General features: G+C 45.1%; 1 protein-coding gene across 4 annotated transcripts in view; it reads right to left on the bottom strand.

Moving 5' to 3' along the window:
* EYA2 (EYA transcriptional coactivator and phosphatase 2) overlaps positions 1 to 20,934 on the bottom strand; it is a 217,088-nt gene that overhangs the window by 109,279 nt on the left and 86,875 nt on the right. For all 4 annotated transcript variants that reach the window (XM_057503051.1, XM_036902084.2, XM_036902087.2 and 1 more), the window contains one exon: positions 18,757 to 18,873. In XM_057503051.1, the coding sequence (XP_057359034.1) occupies positions 18,757 to 18,873 (117 nt within the window). The remainder of the gene's footprint in view (positions 1 to 18,756; positions 18,874 to 20,934) is intronic.

Genomic DNA, 20,934 nt, shown 5'->3' with positions numbered 1-20,934 from the left:
GGTACCTGTGACTGTGACCTTATTGAGCCAGGGTCTTTGTAGATGTTAATCTAGTTAAGATGAGGTCACACTGGATAGGGTGGGCCCCCACCCAATGACAGGCGCCCTTAGAAGAAGAGGGCGATTTGCGTACAGACACACAGGGAGAAAGCCACGTGAAGAATGAGGCAGAGACTGGAACGCCAAGGGTTGCCAGCAGCCAGCAGAAGCTATGACGGAGGCATGGAGTGGATCCTTCCTCTGAGCCTCCAGGCGGAACTAACCCTGCAACATCTTGATGCAGACGGCTCGCCTCCAGAACAATGAGACTGTAACAAAGTTCTATTCATTTTTGCCACCCAGTTTGTGGTACCTTGTCAGGCAGCCTCAGGAATCTGATACAGGGGACCCTGTTGACTTGACAGGGCCATGGGTCCAACGGCAGCCTAACCTCTGAATTGCAAAACTCAGGGATGCCTCCTGGACCTGCCACTGGGAAGCTGGGTCACCCCAGGCAGAGTGGGTCCCCTCTCTGAGCCCCCACTTCCAAATCTGTGCAAGGAATATATGGAACTAGATTCACTTAGCCAGACTTCACTCAACTTTATGCATTTTACCATATCTTCCAACCACCAGTACTATTATTTTACTTAATGTTTTCCATAAATCAACCTCAGATTGACTCACATTTTTGTAAAACTTGGCTTTGCCCAAGCCATAACATCTATAAAATCACTCACTGTTTTTACTTAAATAGATTTGTCTGAGAAGACCTTATGTCACTACTGTAAAGAGAAAAATCAATGCCACTTGCCATCAATGAAAATATGAACACAGAAAATACGTGGAAAACAAATGTTCTTAGCTCTTTAAGCCCCAAGGTACAGATGGCAGTGGTTCCAGCCTTGTGGGACCATTTGCTGGAAGGACAAAGATGAGTAGAGAGAGGCAGGTCTGAGAGTGTTCAGTCTCTGGTTCTGGGTTCCAAGGCCAGTTGTACTCCCTCTGCAGGCAGTGGGCTTCCATGAGCCGACACAGGCCTTTCTAAATCCTAACCTAGTTTGATCTGGGTTTTGGTAACTTGCAGGAGAGCCTTGGGGTGGATGGCATGACTGTGGAGAACACAAAGGACTGGAAAGACCCATTTGTTAATCCAAAGTCACACAGTAGTTGGCGGAAGACCAGGATCCACAGCCTCTCTCGAATCAAAATTCGAGCATGATTTCTTTAAAATTCCATGCATTCTCTATGGCTAGGTGTGTCCAGTGTGTTCTGTGGACCCGTGGCCACCCTAAATTATGCTGTTGTCCTGGCATAATTACTAATGATGTTCCTTTCATCCTAAAAAAATGTCGAGGTTTCAGGCAATAAATCATATGGTCACTCCAACCACTGCATTATTAAGTAAAAAGAAATATCTTTTTTTCTTCATTTTAACCTAGTCATTTAAATTTCATTCTGGAACCAAAGCAAGCCAGAAACTTCAGGGCTTTACCAAGTTACATTTTAATACATTTAATATATGTCCTTAAGAAGGATGAAAAAGCTAAACATGGCACAATGATGTGAGTACAAATAAACTCTATAGCATCATCTATTAGACCAGGGTCAGCAAACTTTTTCTGTGAAGGGCTAGACAGTAAATGTTTTAGATTTTTCAGGTTATGGGGTCTCTGTTGCAACTGTTCAGCTCTGTCATTGCAGTGAGAAAGCAGCTGTAGACAATACAAACACATGTGGGTGTGGTGGTGTTCCAATAAAACTTTATTTATAAACACAGGTTGCTGGCTGTTCAGATTTAGTTTGCTGACCCCTGTATAAGATGGAAAAAGCTGGTAATTCCTCAACTGCCCATCAGTATGTGATTCGTTAAATAAATTATAGCACACTGATTCAGTGGAGACCATAAAGTCATTTAAAAGCATATTTGCAAAGAATGTTCAGTAAGATGAGAAAATGCACACAATATTAAAAAACCCACAAAACCTAAATCTATGGGTTCAACATAATTTAAATTTGTTCAAGACTATACATATGCTAAATCAAAAACTTAAAAGGAATTGGCGGGACCAAAGATAAAGTAGCTTAACCAAATGGTGGGAATACAGATTATTAATAAAAATTTCTTTATTGTGCTTTTATGGAATTTCTAATGCAATCACAATGAGCATATAATACTTTTAAATTCTAGCAGGAAGAAATTATTATTAAAAAAAAAAATAAGCCCTCTTGTCATCAAGCCACCACTGGAAAGGACCTTAGGGCCCAATTTGTCCTGAGTCCCAAACTCTCAGTCATGACCCATTAGGGGGATCCAAGATCAACAAATGTGCCCAAAAGCAAAGCTTTAAATGACATAGAAGAGGACTGTGTTTTGCTTCCGATTAGCCTGTGGAACACCCAGTAGGAGGCAGTGCTGTTTTTTAGAGCCTTTGTTAACTAGTCCTGCACACAAATACCTGTATATCATGTGTTCTGGGCTGTGATGCAGAATGTCTTTCTTAGTGTGGACTGTGATCAAAGAAGGCTGAAAGCTACTGATTTCTAGCCCAACTCTCTCATTTTACAGATGGGAAAGCTGAGTCCCAGAGAAAAGGGTATGTTCCTCCTGATGTCGTCTTATGCTGAGCACACACCAGAAGATGAGTCCACCCTCCCCTTTTAATAACCTGCCCCAACATTCCAGGCCACAGCAATCGGCCAGCCAGTCCAGTGTGCAATATCAAATGTCCACATGACGAATGACCCCATGGCAGGTCACAAGGCATGCTTGTATTTGCAACAGCAAATCCTAAGAATCGGGGCCTCCAAGGTCACAAACCCCAACCCTCCCCCAAGGGGGAATCTCCTGTGCATCTTTTTAGCCACATCCCTATTTTGGTCCCAGGGGTCTGTAACGAGACCAGTCAGAGAAGCCTGGAGAATTTAAAGGTCAGGCAGCTGATTGAAGCCCCAAAGTAGCAGCAGCTGGGATGGCCGTAGGCTATGGTTTTGGGGGTTGCAGAATCTTTTTGAGCAGCTAATTCCTGGAGATCAAAATTTAGAGCTGGCATAGCAAAGGGCTAAGGAGGCCTGGTGAGGCCTGCTGAGGAAGTTGGAAGGGGCCCTGGTTGCCACCAAGGGAGACAAACACACACACAGAAATGAGGATCTTGGACAAAATAGCAGGACAGCAAATGGCCCAGCAAGCAAAGTTCCAGTGCAGCGACCGATACTCCAGAATAGCAGGCCACACGCCAGGGTGGAAAAGGTATAGAGACTGCAAGCTTCAGAGGAAGTATGAACAGTGAGATGTTGGAAATAATCTAACTGCCCACGCAAAGGGGAGTGGATAAATACCACGGTATATCCGTGAGAATCATCGCCGATGCTGTTCCAGGCACTGTCCTAAGCTCTGTGCTCGTATTTCCTAGCATCCAGCTCCACGACAGCCTGGGAGGTCAGCTATTTCTACAGACCCCATTTCACAGATGAGAAAATCATTTCAGAGATGTCATTTACTTAAAGCCATACAACTAGTCAGTGGAAGTGCTGGGATTCAAACCCCGGAGTACTAGGGAGTCAGAAAATAGAGCTTCTGGAGAGACACACACTAATTACTTATGTGATTTAAAATAAATACATGAAAAATTAAAAAGCAATATAAAAAGAAAGGAGGAGTAGGGTCTGGGAGATCATGCTGCCTCCTGGGGCACAAGGAAACTACCAGGGGTGAGGTAAGGTGGGAAGAGAGAGCCCTTCCTGAGAGAATCAGAGGAATTCCCGGCCAGTTCCCCATTCCCTTTCCCCACTGAACTCTTAGGAGCAGCACAAATTTGATTTGTTCTAAGGGTGCAAATTTTGTCTGGCATAACCTGACTTGTTTCTCTCTGAGTGGGGATGGATCTGCAGCGTCTGTGTCTCTCGTCTAATCCATGGCTGCCTGCCCGAGGCTGCGCACCCCCTCCCCTGGCTGCCCACTCCTTAATTATCGCTTTCAGTTCGGGCACAGACGGCCAACTGCCCGGGGCTAGGCCTACGCTGCTCCCCACTTTTCCCTCTAAGGAATTAGTAAGGCAGCACTTGCCTGTAATAGCATCTACCAGGTCCCCTCAACCCCATTCAGAAATTGTACCCCAAATAGGACTCTACATTTGTGTGTGTCTGTAGTTTTTTGGTTCATTGTTGTTTTCTTGTTCTCACTTTCCATCCACTCCCCTCCCACCAAAAAAAAATTATCAGAGAGATTTATTCTGACACATTCTCAACAAATTTTGCAGAGACAGACCCTGGTATGGGTTTACTTCCTATTTCATTAAAAGGTTAGAATTAAGAATGAAAAACAAGTAACACTTGGGCAACAACATCCCTCTCTGGATCTTTGTTCCTTCAGAAGTGAAAGGACAAGTTGGAGTGATTCTAGAATTTTCTGAATGGGGTCAAGGGGACCTGGTAGGTGTTGTTACAGCAAGGGCTGTGAATACTGGCTCCGATGTGCCTGACCTAAAGGACAAGGGAGGAGGGACTGGGTGGGGCAGGCCCTTTCTCCAGGAGAGACCTTCCCCAGGTCTCCTTGCATCCTCCATGGCGCCCCTACAGTCCTCTCACCCCACAGCAGCCAAGCGGTCTTTGTAAGATGCAAACCAGATCATCCATCCTGTTTTAAAACCCTGATGGCTGCCTGGTACTCTCAACACAAAATCGGAATGCCTCCCCATGGCCACAAGGCTGTCCAAGGTGGGGCACCCCAATTCCACCCTGCAGCCTCTCCCCTTTGCACACCAGCCATGAGGCCTCCTGTCTACTGGGAACATTCCTGAGCCATGGTTGCTTTTCTTAATTTGCATGTGCCAGCTCTACTGTCCTTCTCAGACACCCTGCCTGCCCACCCTCCAAATCAGACCTCCTCCCCACGGGAGCTCCATTTACTCTCCTCAGGGAGCTCATCACCGCCACTTCATTACAGCCATTTACTTATTCATTTGCTCGCTGCCTGCTATAGACTGAGTTGTGTGTCCCCAGAATTCATATCTTGAAGTCCTAACCCCTAATGTGGCTGTATTTGGAGACTGGGCCTTGAGAGAAGTAAGGAAATGAGTGCATAAGGTTAAATGAGGTCATAGGGTGGGGCTCTAATCCAGTAGGACTGCTGTGCTTATAGGAACAGAAAGAGACACCAGAGATGGCTCTGTCCTCATGCACACTGAGGAACGGTCATGTGAGGACACAGCGAGAAGGTGTCTTCAAGCCGGGGAAAGAGCTCTCACCAGAAACTCAATCAGCTGGTTCCAGAACATCCCGGCCTCTACAAAGGTGAGAAAACTTCTGTTGTTTAACCCACCCAGTCTATGGAATTCATTATGGCCGCTTGGCTCCAGCAGAGAATACACCATATCCCTCCATCCTCTCACTGAGACACAAACTCTACAAAGGCAAGCCTTGGCTGTCCGCTCAGGGCTGTACAGCCTGCACCTAGCCTGCTGCCTGGAACAGGGCTGGCACTCATGAATATTTGCGGAGTGAATGACAGATGGTCTTCTCTGCACCCACAGCCCTCTCTCCCCACGCCTGTACCTGCCTCTGTATAAACCAGTGGCTCTCAAGGGCACTGTGATATCCCCTAGGGGTGCTTGGAAATTTGTGGGAACATATTTATTGAGGACATTAGGGACAGTGGGCAGGTGACAGAAGCAATAGGAGTTCTGCAATACATGAAATAGTTCAGGAAAAGAAGAATTTCCCCGGGTTCCACTGGTGTTTGAACATCTGACCAGACATTGACAGAGGTGAAGAGCTGGCTTTAATGATCTGATCTACAACACAGGGGTCAGCAAACTACAGTCCAAGGGCCAAATCCAGCCCACCATCTGTTTTTGAAAATAGTGTTTTATTGGAAAACAGCCTTGCCCATTCACTTCATATGATCTACAGCTGCTTTCAAGCCACAGTCACAGAGCTGCAAGTACTTGGGACAGAGACCTATGGTCCACAAAGTCTTAAATATTTACTATCTGGCCCTTTTACAGAAAACATTTGCTAGTCCCTATCCTAGCACATCAGTCCATTTTACACATAAATACAAAGGATTTTTTTTTAGGGTTTTAATATTAACATTAAAATGTGCAGGAAAGCTAATGTAACATGTTCAATTGTAACTATACTGTACTATAACGTATTCAGCTATTCTTAACTGAATATTGAACAGTATTCAATTTTGTTCAATAGAAAAATAAGAAAAAAGGTGGGATGGATGAAACTCCTAAGACGTGTTACAGAAACTTGGTGTGTAAGCAAGTAGGTTGTGAGATAAAGGCACAACTCTAAAGATAGGTTAAGAACAGAAAATAACAAAGTTAGTAACCTTGTATGACATATAAAAGATAAGATGAATGGACTATATGAATGGCCTATATGGAAGAAACACAAGTGTTGCTTATAGATACAAAGGGATGGAAGGAGTTAGGCAAGCCTTAAATATTAAGTAGAACCAATTCATGCCACCTCTACACTGACAACTTATACCAGCCCCAAATTGGCCACCCACTAGTGACGACCATTATGGTGCCATTCTGGCCCCAAGTGCCCTTGACCCTAGAAATATGCCTAAAAGCACCACAGCCCATCAGGGTAACTGGTGAGCTACAATGTGGCCCTTCCACGTCCTTGCGCTTTATCTTAAATATGCTAACTCTATTCTTTTTCCCCTTGTTTTTCAGTTTAAGTCGATTTAATAAACCACAACATTTGAGCATCTTAATTTATTCTATGAGCCTCATGTCCACGATCTCTGGGATGATATATCTCTGGAGGCTAGCCCTCCATCAGGGTGATTTCTGATAACACCTCCGCTGCTGTCACTAGCAGATGGCTGCCCTTTATTTTGTTGGGACTTTATCATAAGAGCTGTCTACTATTATGGAAAGTCACATCACTATTAATGGCGGCACTACTGGGATGTGTCTGCTTCCCATGCAGCCCAGCTCCTGAGCCGTCACATGGGTGTGCTCGACTTTTTCACTATATCATCTAGTGTGGTCATGCCTGGGCAGTTATGTGTTTAAAAATAGAGTATATACATGACTTTATTTCTTTATTTTACAGTAAGGGCATTCTGTTTTGACTTAAAAAAATATGTATAAGGTTAAATTACATATGCATTCAATTTGAAGATAGTAAAGGGGCGTTTCAGGATATTTGTTATAAAAAGGGGGCAATGGGTCTGATGGGGTTAAGAACCATGGGTGTAATAGCCCTGGTGTCCAGACTGCTCCCCATTCACTGGCCGCACCCAACTGCCTTCCAAGGAAACTGGGCTTGAAAATGAAGCTCCTTCCCTGGGCTCCACAGAGACATGGACCAGGGGCTTCCCTTCTCTAGCAGGAGCACACTAGGGTCATGGGGCCCCAGCAGCCCAGCGCCATCTCCTTTCTAAGTTCACACCCCAGACCCAATCCATCAGCAATTCCTCTCAATTTCACACTCAGAATATATCCAGAATCTGCCCACTTCCCCCCACTCCACAATTACCCAGAGCCAAGCGTCGTCCTTTCTCACCAGGACTAATGCAGTAGACTCCCCACGGGTCTCACCCTTCATTCCGCACAGTCTATTCTCCATACAACAGCTAAAGGGAGCCTGTTAAAACTAAGACATGCCATGTCACGCCCTGATTCAAAACCACAGAGCCCATCTTGACGTTTCTTAAGCACATGTGGCCTGGACTGCTGTCTCCTGACACGGACTATACAGTAGTTGATTTGTTGCCACAGACTTTTTCAAGTTGGGAAATACCTTATAAAGTACCAGATTTCTGGTGTGTTTTTTTTTGGTCCTGAGCATTTGGAATTACTGGCCCATTGCATGACAACCAGTAGCTTTGGTAGAGCCGGGCTGCAACCTTATGTAGGGCTGGGGCTGCCCAGTTCATCACAGGGACCCTTCCAGCTGGCCCCACACACTGACCTTGTGGGCTGGGCTCCCAAGGCATCTTGGTCTGTGACCAGAGTAGAGAGAACAGACTTGGAGCCAGACTGTTGTGGAGGCCGTCTTGGCCCTGCTTCCTGGCACTTTACAGGTGCAACTTTCCATGTCTTATGCCGCCATTTGATTACTGCCTGTCTCCCAACCTGGGCTGTGAACCCCATGGGGGCAGGGCCATGTCTGTCTTGCTCACCTCTGTGTTCCTAGCAGTTGGCACTGTGCCTGGTACAGAGAAGACACTCTACTCATCTGCTGGAATAAGGGCTATACGAAGGCACCAGTCTCTGTCCCCCACAAGCTCTCACCTCCATGAGCAGACCCTTGGGGTGTCTTCTTATGCCTTCATTTCTTTGCCTTGAAAATCCCTCTCACAGTGGGGACAGGAAGTGAAGGAGGTGAAGCACCTCCAAAATGGAAATTTTAGAGAACTTCCTAAGCTCTCAACTTTTCCTACCTCTGCTTTTGAACGTCTCAGGAAAACCTACTGTATTAATCAGCTTGGGCTTTCATAATGAAATACCATAGACTGGGTAAGTTTAAGCAGCAGAAATGTATTTCTCACAATTCTGGAGGTTGGGAAGTCTAAGATGAAGGTTCCTGGTTTGGTTCCCGGGGAGAGCGCTCTTCCAGGCTTGCAGATGGCCCCCTCTAGCCGTGCAGATGGCCTCCTCTGGCCTTGCAGACGGCCCCCTCTGGCTGTGCAGACGGCCCCCTCTAGCCAGGCAGATGGCCCCCTCTGGCCTTGCAGACAGTCCCCTCTAGCCAGGCAGATGGCCCCCTCTAGCCTTGCAGATGGCCCCCTCTAGCCGTTTGCTCGCATGGCCTCTCCTCATGGTATGTACTTGGAGAGGGAGAGAAAGATCTCTCTCTTCCTCTTTTTATAAGGACACCCATCTCATCATGAGGGCCCCACCCGTATGACCTAAGGCAGCCCTGACTGCCTCCTAAAGGCAGCATCTCCAAATCCCACCACACAGGGTAGGGCTTTGACATAGGCATTCTATGGGGACCCAAGCACTCAGTCCGTAATCACCCTCTCTGACCCCAGCATTAGCCAGGTTAGGAGATGGCTTTTAATCATCCCTTAGAATTGTGTTGTCCAGTACTAGCCACATTTACATTTAGGTTATAATTAGTTAAAATTAAACAAAACTAAAAATTCAGCTCCTCAGTTGCCCCAGCCACATTTCGACACTCAATAGCCACAGGTGGCGAGTGGCTCCCATATCAGACAGCACAGGCACAGACACAGACATTCCCAGCATCACACAAAGGCTGGCAGGACAGCGTTGCCTGGGTGAATAATTGTTTACTAAACTCCCACCTGATTCCTAAACTCGCTCTCCATCCCTCCAGCTGTTTTCATCTGTCACCTCCAGTGCCTTTTGGAGATGGGGGTGACCAAATCAAACTTGTTGTGAAACCAGAGGAAAAGACCATCCAATTAAACTCTCTATGTCCTAAATCCAGAAGACTTCAGCTCAAGCAGGAGGCAGCCAGCCTGCCAACATGTGTGAAGGTGACGAGAAGGTGACCACCAAGGGTGGAGGTGTTGCACGGCGCAGGAGTGCTGACATGTGTCGGAAAACCTCACCCACTTCATCGTGTGCAGGAGTTGCTGATTCACACCAGGAAACCTGACCTCAGTCCAGGAACCTGTGGGATATGCCAAGCCTGGCTCCTGTCTTGACCGACAAAGTGAGACCAGGCAGACTAAGCCTGCTCAAAACTGGCTGAGCCAGGACAGCCTGAAAGGTGCTGCTGCCAAGAACCATGGAAATAGCTCCACTTCATCAGGAGGAGGCTACTGGGCTCCAACTCAGTCGTAACTGTGCCATCCCTCGAGTCCCCTGGGCACGCCTTGCTGATGACATAAATCAGAGATGGGGACCAAAAGGTGTGATCTTTCTAGCTCCCCCATGTCACCACCACCTGGTAACTTTCTCCTACCATTCCTGGTCTCAGACCCTGTGGTTCAGTTAAGAAAATATATAACCAGATTGTAAGATGGAGGCATCAAGACCAGCCTTATACTTGCCTGCTTCACAAGGGATTTTCAAGAGAGTTTTGAAATCTGTCGCCAATATTGAAAAAATGGAAAGATTTGGCCTCCCTGGGGCCCCATTCTACTGTGGCAGCAATGGGCTAAAACTGAGTAACACCTGCCCCCATCTTTGATGGACAGGTAGTTTGCCACAGTCCCCACCACTCCCTGTAATATTATACCTCACTCACACCTCTCTTTTCTTTAGAAGGATCATGTCCCAGAGCAGGGTCAGTCCATAAAACTGTAGAATCATTTAGAAAAGAGTAACAAACTTGTTTTGTGACTTGAGGTGTAAACATTTCTTTCCAGTTTGCCATTTGCTTTTTGTTCTGTTTGCTTCCTTACTTCTGGCATTCTTTGCTGTGCCCTCTCCCCCTCCCCCAGCCCCCTCCCTCAGACCATAGTTAAATTGGTCAGTCTTTTTATTGGTGGCTTTTGGATGTCTGAGTTATGATTAGAAAAGCTTTTTCGACTTCAAGGTTATAAAAATTTTGCTTATTCTCATTCTAGTTCTATATGATTTTACTTTTTACACTGAAACCATTGATCCATTTGGACTTTTTCCTGGTATATAGCAAGAGGAATGGATTTTTTTCCCCACATGGCCTTTCATTGAATAGTCCATCTTTTCTCTCTCACTTAAGATGTCTTCTACGCCATGTATAAAATTCCCTGATATGTTTTGTCTCTTTCTGGACTGTATGTGCTCCTCCATTGGCCCATCAGTCTATTCATATACCAGAACCATGCCTGATTATTGAGGCTCTATAATATTTAAATATTGGTAAGCCTACTACCTCATTACTTTCCTTTGCATAGTTTTTCGAGTCTAATTTCCTAGCTCACAGAAAAGGAAACACAAATTGGTTAAAGATCTGAAAAGATGCTCATCGTTATAAGACACACTTACAAAACAGGACTACACCGAAATACTGTTTTTCATGCATCAGATTGGAAAAAACTCCAATAACTAGATGACACTGGGTTGGCAAATGAAGCACTCTCAGACACTGCTGGTGGGAGTTTAAATTGGTAGAATCCCCCTGGAGGGTAACTTGGAGAGATCTACCAAATTTAAATACGGACTTTCTCCTTGACCCAGAATTCCACTTCTGGGAACTTGTCCTTCAAGTATACTTGGAGAAAGACAAAATGGTGATATGTAGAGAGAGTTATTTATAGCCATATTGGTGGTAAGTGCAAATGAATGGAAACACTCAATAAGGAACTGGTTAAATCATTTAAAGCACATCATTAATGGAATAGTAATCATCTGTGAAAAGAATGAGGCATTCGGCTCTCTTTCTATATACTGACTTAGAAAGTTCTCCACAGCTAAGTGAAGAAAGCGAAGTGCAGAAGAGTGTGTATGGTGTGTTACCTATGAAAATAAGAATAAATACAAGTGTTTCTGCCATAATGTGCTAACGCCTTCCTGAAAAGCCATGTGCTGTGTAAAATCGTGCACCAAATAATGGGGCTTATGGGAAAAAGGAGAGTTGGGGCAGATTACTCAAAAGCAATGCAACTTTGCAACCAGAGCACTGAACAAAAGCACTAACAGTTCCAATAAAAATAAGAACACAGTGAAAAAAATAAACAGTCAATAGAGAAGTGCTACATTAAATAGAGGGCTTAGCTGTAAAAAGGAGGCAAAGACATCCTGATGGAAGGGGGTGTAAGGACGATGGAGGTGTTGAATTATAGAAACACGGGCAAAATGGGCCAGATTGTGGGGAACTGTGAAATAAATTCTTCAAAAACAGAGCATATGGCCAAACAGAGGTTGGAGGAAAAACATGGGGCACCAGGGACAGAACTGCATTCCTATGGGCCTGTTGCCTCCGCCTGATCATGCATTTTGTATTCGGCTGCTGTTACCATATACGCTGCGGGTAAAAATGAACCAAGGCAGTCATACTTCCACTTTGGGCCAAGACTGTGGCACAGGGACTGGATTCACCCTCACACATGGACAGGTTTAAAAAACTAGACTCTCAGGACACTGGGCATCAGGCAACGAAACAGCAGTCCTTGAGAGGGGAAAAGAGGGGTGAGTTGTATGGCTGCTTCAGCGTGGAGAGTTTGCAGGGTAGGGGACCCAGATGGCTGTCTGGGCTGAGGAGATGGAGCTGCAGGTCCGGGGAAGCCAAAGTGGTTAGAATTCACAGAGCAGCACCACAAAAAAGAGGGCCACACTGGGAGAATGCTATGGAGATTTGCAGACATTTCCCCTTGCGGGTCCACCTGGGTACTGATTAACCCATGCCTGTGCAGAAATTACTCAAGGCTGGGAGAGAACCACTTGAAACAATTATAAGGAACAATCCTCAGGGACCGTAAGAGTTGGGAATAGTTCCTCTTCTCACCAGCCAGAGTGAAAAACTTCATAATTCATGAGGCATTGGGTAGAATATTCAGAAAGCCTTGCCTCGGTGGTGGGAAAAATGTATTAGGTCGAGAGAGCCCTAGACCAAACGTTGCACTGCTCTCCCTAACAAAGCTTAAAGCAAGACTTGAAAAGATCAAGCTATTTCCACTTAACTGCAGCCTAGAACAAAGCTCAAGAGTACTCGTAGGAACAGAAAAATACCGAGCACCAAAAGGTAAAATCCGTAATTGTCACGCACCCAATCAAGACTTAGCATGCAGGAAAAGCAGCAGGAAAATATGATGTACAACAAGGAGAAAATTCAATGAAAAATGACCCAGCAATGCCATAAATGACAGACTTAGTAGATAAGCACATTCAAACAGTTACTATACCTGCATTCTGTCTGTTCAGGGAGCTAGAGGAAAGACTGGATGTGTTAAGTAGAGGTATGGTCGATATTAAAAAAAGACTGAAATCAAACTTCTGGAGATGAAAACTATGCATGAGATGAAAAAATAAAAAAGCCCTAGGTATAATTAACAGCAGATCAGATCAGCTGCAGGTGAAAAGAATAGTGGACTTGAAGACACATGGGAGTCTGTGGGGGAGGGGGGGGTGTTTGAAGAAATAATGGCCAAACTTTTTCCAAATCTGAAGAAAAATATAAATTCACAAATCTGAGAAGTTCGAACTCAGATCACTAGAATCATGCATAGTACACCAAGGCACGTCAAAATTAAATGGCTTAAAACCAGTGGTGAGGAGAAAAATCTTAAAAGCAAATGAACCAATCCAACTTCAGAGTTATTCTGACATCATTTCCTTGTCATAGGAAAAATATGCAATACAGTTGGTTGTGTTCATGTTCACTTCTATTTGCAAAAAGAAATTCTGGATAGGTTCACAAGGACCAAGTATGAGTGGTTAACCACTGGCGGTGTGGAAACTGAGTGGGTATAGGACGAGGGTGGGAGAGAGATTTCTGAGATTTCTGGAAATGTTTCAAGTAGGTAAACATATAAAAAATTAATATAAAGACAGGGAAACTTTAAATATGTCTTTTTTTCTTATAACAAAAGAAAATACATTTGTGGGAGGGGACATAGGGAGCACTGGCTAATGAACATGGAGTTTCTTTTTTGGGTGGTTAAAATGTTGTGGGCTTAGATTATGGTGATGGCTGCCCAATTTTGTGAATATAGTAAAATCACTGAATTGTATACTTGGAAAGGATGAATTTTCTGGTGTGTGAATTATATCTCAGCAAAAAATAAAATATAGGAAAAAGGGAATACATACACAATTCACCTTTTTAAAAATTAGAGAATCAAACAATTGTAACATAGAAAGGGCTCTAAAGACAGGACATCCAGGACTTCCCATTGAGTACAGAACATATGCTTGGGGAGAGGGTCCCTGTTCAAAGGGAAAACTGACTACTGAATTCTATTCTTGGAGAGTTACAAGGCACATCAGCCCACAAAGGCTCTGAAAAGTCCTGCACCGATGACCTCTAATTTTGTGCTACATACTATTCACCAAATGTATTTGGTAAATGACCATGACCTTCTCCAATCTCTTTATTTTTTCAGTGAGCATTTGTGAATGCTGAGCTGTGAAATACAGATCATCAAAGTTTAGTGACTTGCCAAAGTCACGCAGACTACTGGTGCTAGAGATGGTGCTAGATTTCATAAATCTGACCCAAACTGGCCTTGCAGGTCTCAGATTACAGTCACTGGCTTGAAATACCTTTCACTGGACTGCATTTTCCTACACATCCTCGAATCACATGCTTCCATGTTGCTTCTGAACAGTTTACGCTGGGTTCTGAGCTTCAGTATTAATGTTCTCTGACCTTTGGTAAATACCAAGGAATGGCCATTAAGAGGCTCCCGCTGTTTTTAAATCCACCTATAAGGTAGATTTCACCAGAATGGGAGTTTCTGTGGATGTGGATGGCTCAACAGTCTCAAATCAGTATTCTTTTTTCCTCTGGCCATGACTACCTACTTAATAAAACTTAAGAGTTCAGAAAACAGAAGTGAACTTGGGAAAAACACAGCCATCAAGCCTGAAATTAGGAGAACAATATTGACAACTGACATTTGTAGAGCACGAAGTTTGTGCCAGGCCCTGTTCTAACTACTTCACATCCACTGGCTCCTTTAATTATCATGGCTCTGCACGTGTAAGTACTATTAGCACACCCATTTTATGGGGCAATAAACTGAGATATCGAGAAGTAACTTGGCTCAATGTCATATGCTGGTACCTTGCAGAGCTGGGAAGTTAACTCAGCCTGACTTCAGAGCTGCTGCTTTTAACTACCATGCTATGAAAGGAATAACAAGAATAATAAAAAGAACACCCAGCCTTTATGGACCTCATCTGATGTGCCCATGAATCATTCCACTTAGTCCCCCCACAGCCCCATGAGGTCACCTCTCTTGCTGTGATGCGAGTTCCACAGGGGAGTGAACCAAAAGGCAGAGAGAAGTCAGGAGCCTCACTGAAGTCAAGTCGTGGGGTGTGGGACACAGCCAGGACTGACTGCAGCCTGGTCCAGGGCTCTTAGCCCCTCCGTGGCACCAAAACGTTTTTACAACACACTCAAAACTCTCAAGACATTTTCTTCTCTTTTTAATCTTTGTGGTCATTTCTGTGAATAGCAATGTTTTTGCAGGAGAAGCCAAAAAGAAAGAAAAAAAAATCAAACCCATAAGAAATACATTGCAGCTATAAACCCCCCTGGGGTGAGCTTAAAAAAAGAAAATGAACAACCATGCAAAGGTTGAACGAATGCTGTGAACTTTTCTCTTTTACATTTATCATACATTCAGTGGAGGGGCAGTGTTATCTCAACCCAGGACCTTGTGGGGGCTATGGCCCTGTGGAAGGTTCTGGAAGTTTATGAGATTAGGTAGAAGCTCAGGGGGAAGCATCCCAGCTTATCTACTGCTTGCTCTGTGATCTTACACGAGCCACTCTGCTTCAGGGCCTCAGTTTACTCACCTGTAAAATGATAGGGTGGTTCCTACTTATGATTTTCCTTCTACAAAATTATCATTTGGATTCTTAGGAAGGAAAAAAGACTCATTCTGGCTTCTTAGACATGGACCAATTTCACTCCCAGTCAGTGCTTTCAGGCCTTAAACTCAACCAGTTTCAATTTCCCTCTTCATTCCTTTCTTCCTCTGAAAAAACTAGGCTCAACCAACAGCTTCCCATTCTGAAATGCCCACAGAGCAGTTGGAGAAAGTTTATTTCTCCTCTGGAACAACTTGGGGGAAAAAAAGTTAATGGGAAGCACATGGGAATGGTGTGTGAGTTTTCTATGTGTGTGTGCTTGAAAAAAATACTTAAGGAGGAATATGTCAGGCTTGCAAAATGCCTGGGCTGTCTCAAGAGCAGTTTATGGCCATTAGCATCAGACTGAAGGCAGTTAATTGGGACAAAGTCCAGCTGCTGCTGGAGCCCTTCTGGCATCTGGGCCTTGAGGATGATGAGAAAATAACCTGGATTATTCCCATGGTTGGGAGGGCACAGAGCAGGAGATGTTTTCATATTTGTGAGGGGCTGGTGGGGCTTGAAGTGTGTGGTGGGGGTAGTGTCTAGGCCAGGGCTCATCCACGGGGAATCACTGCCTGGATGAACCTACAGAGTGCGGAGGGCAGGATGGTGTGGGGGTTATGTGCCTGTGCACTCTGGAATGCAACTGCTGGGCTTGAAATCCCACTGCCATGGCCATGTGACCTTGGGCAAGTTACTTTACCCTTTGTGTCTCAGTTTCTCCACCTGTAAGATGGGGATAATGACAGAACCTGTGTCATAGGGCTATTGGGAGGATTAAGGGCAATGGTGTACACATGGAGCTTATGATGGTTATCTGGAATCCTAAAGGAGTCCAGAAAATAGCTCTCGGAGGAAACAGCACAGATTCTGGAATTCTAGAAACCTGAATCGGAAGCTCTGAACACTTAATGGCCCTGTGACCTTGGGCAAGTCTTTTCCTGTCTCTGAGTCCCGCTTTCATTGTATGTAAAGCAGAGATGATGATGCCTACCTCCTGGTTGCTAAGGACCAGAGAAGAAATAGCAGAGTCTGTATGTCCTGGTTCAGGGAGACTCAGCTTCCAATCTCATCTCCCTTTACTTACTATGCTCAGATTCAAAAGTCTCCTCTGGGGTTTCTCAACACTGGGAGCCTTTTCCTGCCTCCGGGCCTTTGCTCTTGTGTTGCTCCCTCTGCCCAGGCTGCCCGTCTCCAGCTGCTCAGGCTAGCTCTGCTTTTCACCGTTCAGTTCTCCCTAACCCCCTGGGTAATGTCAGTCACCATTCCCCTCCTCACTACCCTCGCATGGCCCTGGTTTTGTCTTTCATAAGCTTTATCAAAACCTGTAAGGATCTATCTATTTGTTAATTGATTATTGTCTGTCTTTCTCCATGACGGAATTATCTTTGTTGACTACAGTGTCCCTAGGGACTAAAAGGGTGCCAAGCATTGAGCTGGTATTCAATAACATCCAATGAATGAAGACAGATGCAGGGTTTGGATGGGGGGGAGGTGGATGTGAGAATGGGGGAGGGTGGACTGTGTTTGCTGCTCGACCTTGAAGCCTCAGAAGCCCTGAGGCAGTCAGCTCCTATTTGCAGAGTGAATAACTGGTTTGAGATGGACTAATTTCCAAGGTCAAATTCAGTGTCATACAGGCCTTATTGTCAGATTTAGTATCATAATTCACTCCCCACTTGGGGATGGGTCCCAGAACCTTGTTCTCTTTAGTGGGACTCAGAAAGGTCACTGCAGGGAGACAGGGGACAGCAGAAGCAGGGAAGGCAGGAGAGTGCCATGGCACAGAACTTGGGCTTTGGGTGAGACTGGAGGTGGGATTCCACTAGAGCCCTAACAGACTCAGCACATTGTTTCCCATTGCACCTGCAGGAAAATCTCAACTCTTTGTCCTGATGTTGGGCCAATCAATCATTCTCTCTATGCCTCAGTTTCCTATTCCATAAAATAGGAATTATTTTATTATTTTAAAACAGTATTAACACTTCGGAGTGTTGTGAAGATTGTATAAGGTGATCCATCCGACACCATGCGAGTGGTCATTATTAGCTGACGGTGTCACCCACAAACTCTGCTGCGGGACTTCGCATGGGAGCTGTTCCAAGGGCTCATCCCTCCATTGATGCTCATCCCTCCCTTTCTCTGCACATGTCCCTAAGATTATTTGCTGCCCCTTTACAATGTTTTTCCCTGAAAGGCTGCCCTGGATATCCATTTTGATTGCTTCCTTAATTAAAGAAGATGGAGTGAGAATACTTGAGAACAGTTTTTTTTTAAAGAAAAGTGCAATTACTCATTAGCCCATGGCCTTGTCTTTACCTCTTCATTTTTGCATATTAGTTTTCAGACCCTGAATGTTCTCTTCTACCAGATTTCTCTAAAGGAGAAATAAAACAAGATGAGAATCCCCTAAATGACTGCCATCAGCCCTCTGCTCCATGCATCAGCCCCATCCTGCTCCCAGAGGGCTGCAGAGAAGAGCTGGGTCCTTGGATGGTAAAAGTGGAGATGGGCACAGGAGAAACCAGAAAGCCAGTTTCTCAGGGTGTGGAGTGGGCGTTACACACTGAAGTTCTTCCCTTCCTTTCTATAGCCGCCCTATGGGAACGCAGAGCCACAAACCTCCTACCTGGAATAACAGCTCCTTTCCCTGTCTATCCCCAACCCCCAGCATTCCTCGGAGTCTACAGTGGACTTGCGTGTCCCACCATACTTAAAACCAAAGCCCACTCCTACCCACAGCTGTCAGGACCATGCACTTCTCTCTCTCCAAGACTCTCTTCTCTCACATCCCACTGACCCAGCTCTCGCCTAGCTGGTCTCCACTCTGTGCCTCACACACATCCCGACATTTCTCGTCATACAGCTTTTGCATTACTTAACCCCTCTGCCTGGAATGTTCTTCCTCCGGGTCTGCACGTGGATGGCTCTGCCTCTCCTTTTGGGTCTCTGTCCAATGTTAAATCTTAAAAATCTTCCCTGATGACTCTGTCTAAAGTTACACATCCCAGATTTCCTGACCCTTCAACTGCTCATGACTCTCTATCCAAACACTATGTTATTTGCTTCATTGCACTTAACCCCTTCCAAAACTAGTCTGTTTGTTTGTTACCTTGTTCACTGTCAATCTCCCTTCTGCCATGTATTTGCCACGAGGGTAGATCTCCTATCTATTCTGTCCACCACTGTAACTCCACTACTTGAGATAGATCCTGGCACATAGTAGGTGCTCAATAAATCTGCTGAATAAATGAATGAATGACTGGACACCAACTCAGGCAGTGCCTGAGAGATGGGCAGGGAGGGGCCACAGCGCCACACTGACCGTGCATCTGGTAGGTGTATGGGCTCTGTCCAGTGGGTGGGGTGCTGAAGCTGGAGCCGTAGCTGAGGAATCCACTCTGGCTGGGAGAATGGTTCAAGCTGTCTTCTGTCTTGATGCCTTTTGGAGGGAGGAAAAAGAAGCACCAGGGACACATGATTAGGATGCTTCCTTGTCATCTGCTGAAGAGCTACTGAATCAAGACAGCACGTAATTTTATCAGTTTCTAAGCCAGGAGTCATAAACCGGTGACTTGTAGGCTGAAGTTAGCCTACAGTTGTATTTTGCTTGGCCTGCATATTTTCAAGGAAAATCTGAAATTAATTGCTTTTGTTTAAAAAATCAGGACGTATCCACCAAAATATGGATTCACAGTTTCTCTTGAGCACCAAGATGGTCTAGCAATACTGCGTGTGCATTCCCAGGTGATGACAGACTGTCTCCAGAGGTTCCTCATTTCGTGTGTTTCCCAGGTCAGCGTGGAACCTGTATGGCCTCCAAGACACTGAGGCTGGTTTCAAGGTGCTATTTTCTCACTGCAGTTGTACTGACTTTTTTTTTTAACATACTAGAGCACTATTAATATTAGGGAAGGGAAAGGCAGGTCAAGAGGGCTTTAAGCACATGTGGTCCACTTCATGCTTCCTGCCTGGCCACCAGGCTCCTTACAAAAAGTTTGCTGACCTCTCTTCTACTTAGAGAAATGTAGAGGGATGATAAACACCAAAAGCAGAGGTGTGGGTATCTCTGAGAAGAAAGAGAGATAACCTTCCTTTATTTTTTATTCTTTAAGTTGGGCGGTCAGTTCATGGGTGTTTGTAGTGTTATGCTTCTACATGTTTCTATATGCTTCTTTAAGTTGCTACCTATTCTTAAGTGTTGCTTAATAAATTGAGAAAAAAAAGACTCAATATTCCTGACTTCCTTGCCTCTAGTTTGCTCAATTGTGTTATTTCCCTGGAGCTATTTAAACAAAGGTAAATAATGCTATTTGCCAAGGGGCAATGAGAAAAGTTTCCTAACAAGATTCAATAAGGTTTGTCCAGACGATGAGCAAACACTGCTTACTTGGGCACAGGCCTATGCGAAGGGAAACAGCTTTTCATCCTACCTGTCATTATTCAGTGACATTCTGGGTCTGTGTAGCAGCCTGGCTCCTACTGCACTGATTGAACTTGGGCTGGCCTTGTGAACTAAGCTCTTCATATAAATCAGGGGTTGACAAATTATGGTCCATGAGCCAAATCGGCCCACTGCTTGAGCAAATAAAGTTTTATTGGCACACAGACACACCCATTAATTTATATATTGTCTGGCTGCATTCATGCTCCAATGGCAGAAGTGAATAGTTGTGACAGAGACTGCATAGCCCACAGATCCTAAAATATTTACAATCTGGCCCTTTACAGAAAAAGGTAGTTGACCTCCTATATAGACTTTCTCATTTAATCCTCACAACAACTGTGAAGACAAGCTTAGTATCACTCTAACTGGAATGAGGAAACCGAGATGGTTTGCCCAGTGTTTTAGGACCAGCAAGCAGCAGAGGTGGGATGTGAACATGCGATCTTAACCACCAAAGTTGTGTGGTCCGACAACAGACCCTCTGAAAGTAACTGAGACTGTACAATGACTTTGAACCTAGTTATTTTCCACCTGATGCCATATTTAGTCTGGGAACAGAGCTATTTTTCTCTTTCATGCTGAAAAATAATTTGGCTTCATTTTTCTTGACCATCAGCCAGGTTGGGTAACTTACCTGTGATTGTATCACAAGTCTTCTAGCTAGCACAGGACAGATAGAAAGTTAGAAAAGATGCCCACACCTGTTGGCCAAGGTCTGTCACAGCCATTCCCCAGATGTCCAGAATGCAGAATGCAGGCTCCGGCAGCAGAGGCCAGCAGGTAAGGGCTTGGATTCCAGAGCTGGCTGCCTGGGTTTAATTCCACCTCTGCCACCAACCAGCTGGGTGACTCTGGGGCAGTTGTGGACCCTCTCTGGGACTCCATTTATCTATCCCTCAAGAGAGGATAATGATGGGGCCTTCCCTGTGGGGTTGGGCGGAGGATTAAAGAAACTAATGGACACAGAGCACTGAGAACTGTGGGTGGCAGTGACTCAAGAGCAGTGACTGTTCCCATCAGCCTAACTGATGCCCCACAGGACTTGGTGCTCCTCCT

This window comes from Manis pentadactyla, chromosome 5 (genome assembly GCF_030020395.1).
Source record: "Manis pentadactyla isolate mManPen7 chromosome 5, mManPen7.hap1, whole genome shotgun sequence".
Lineage (NCBI taxonomy): Eukaryota > Metazoa > Chordata > Mammalia > Pholidota > Manidae > Manis > Manis pentadactyla.
Note: the sequence above shows the minus strand (reverse complement) of the source record. Positions and strands in the feature narration are given on the sequence as shown.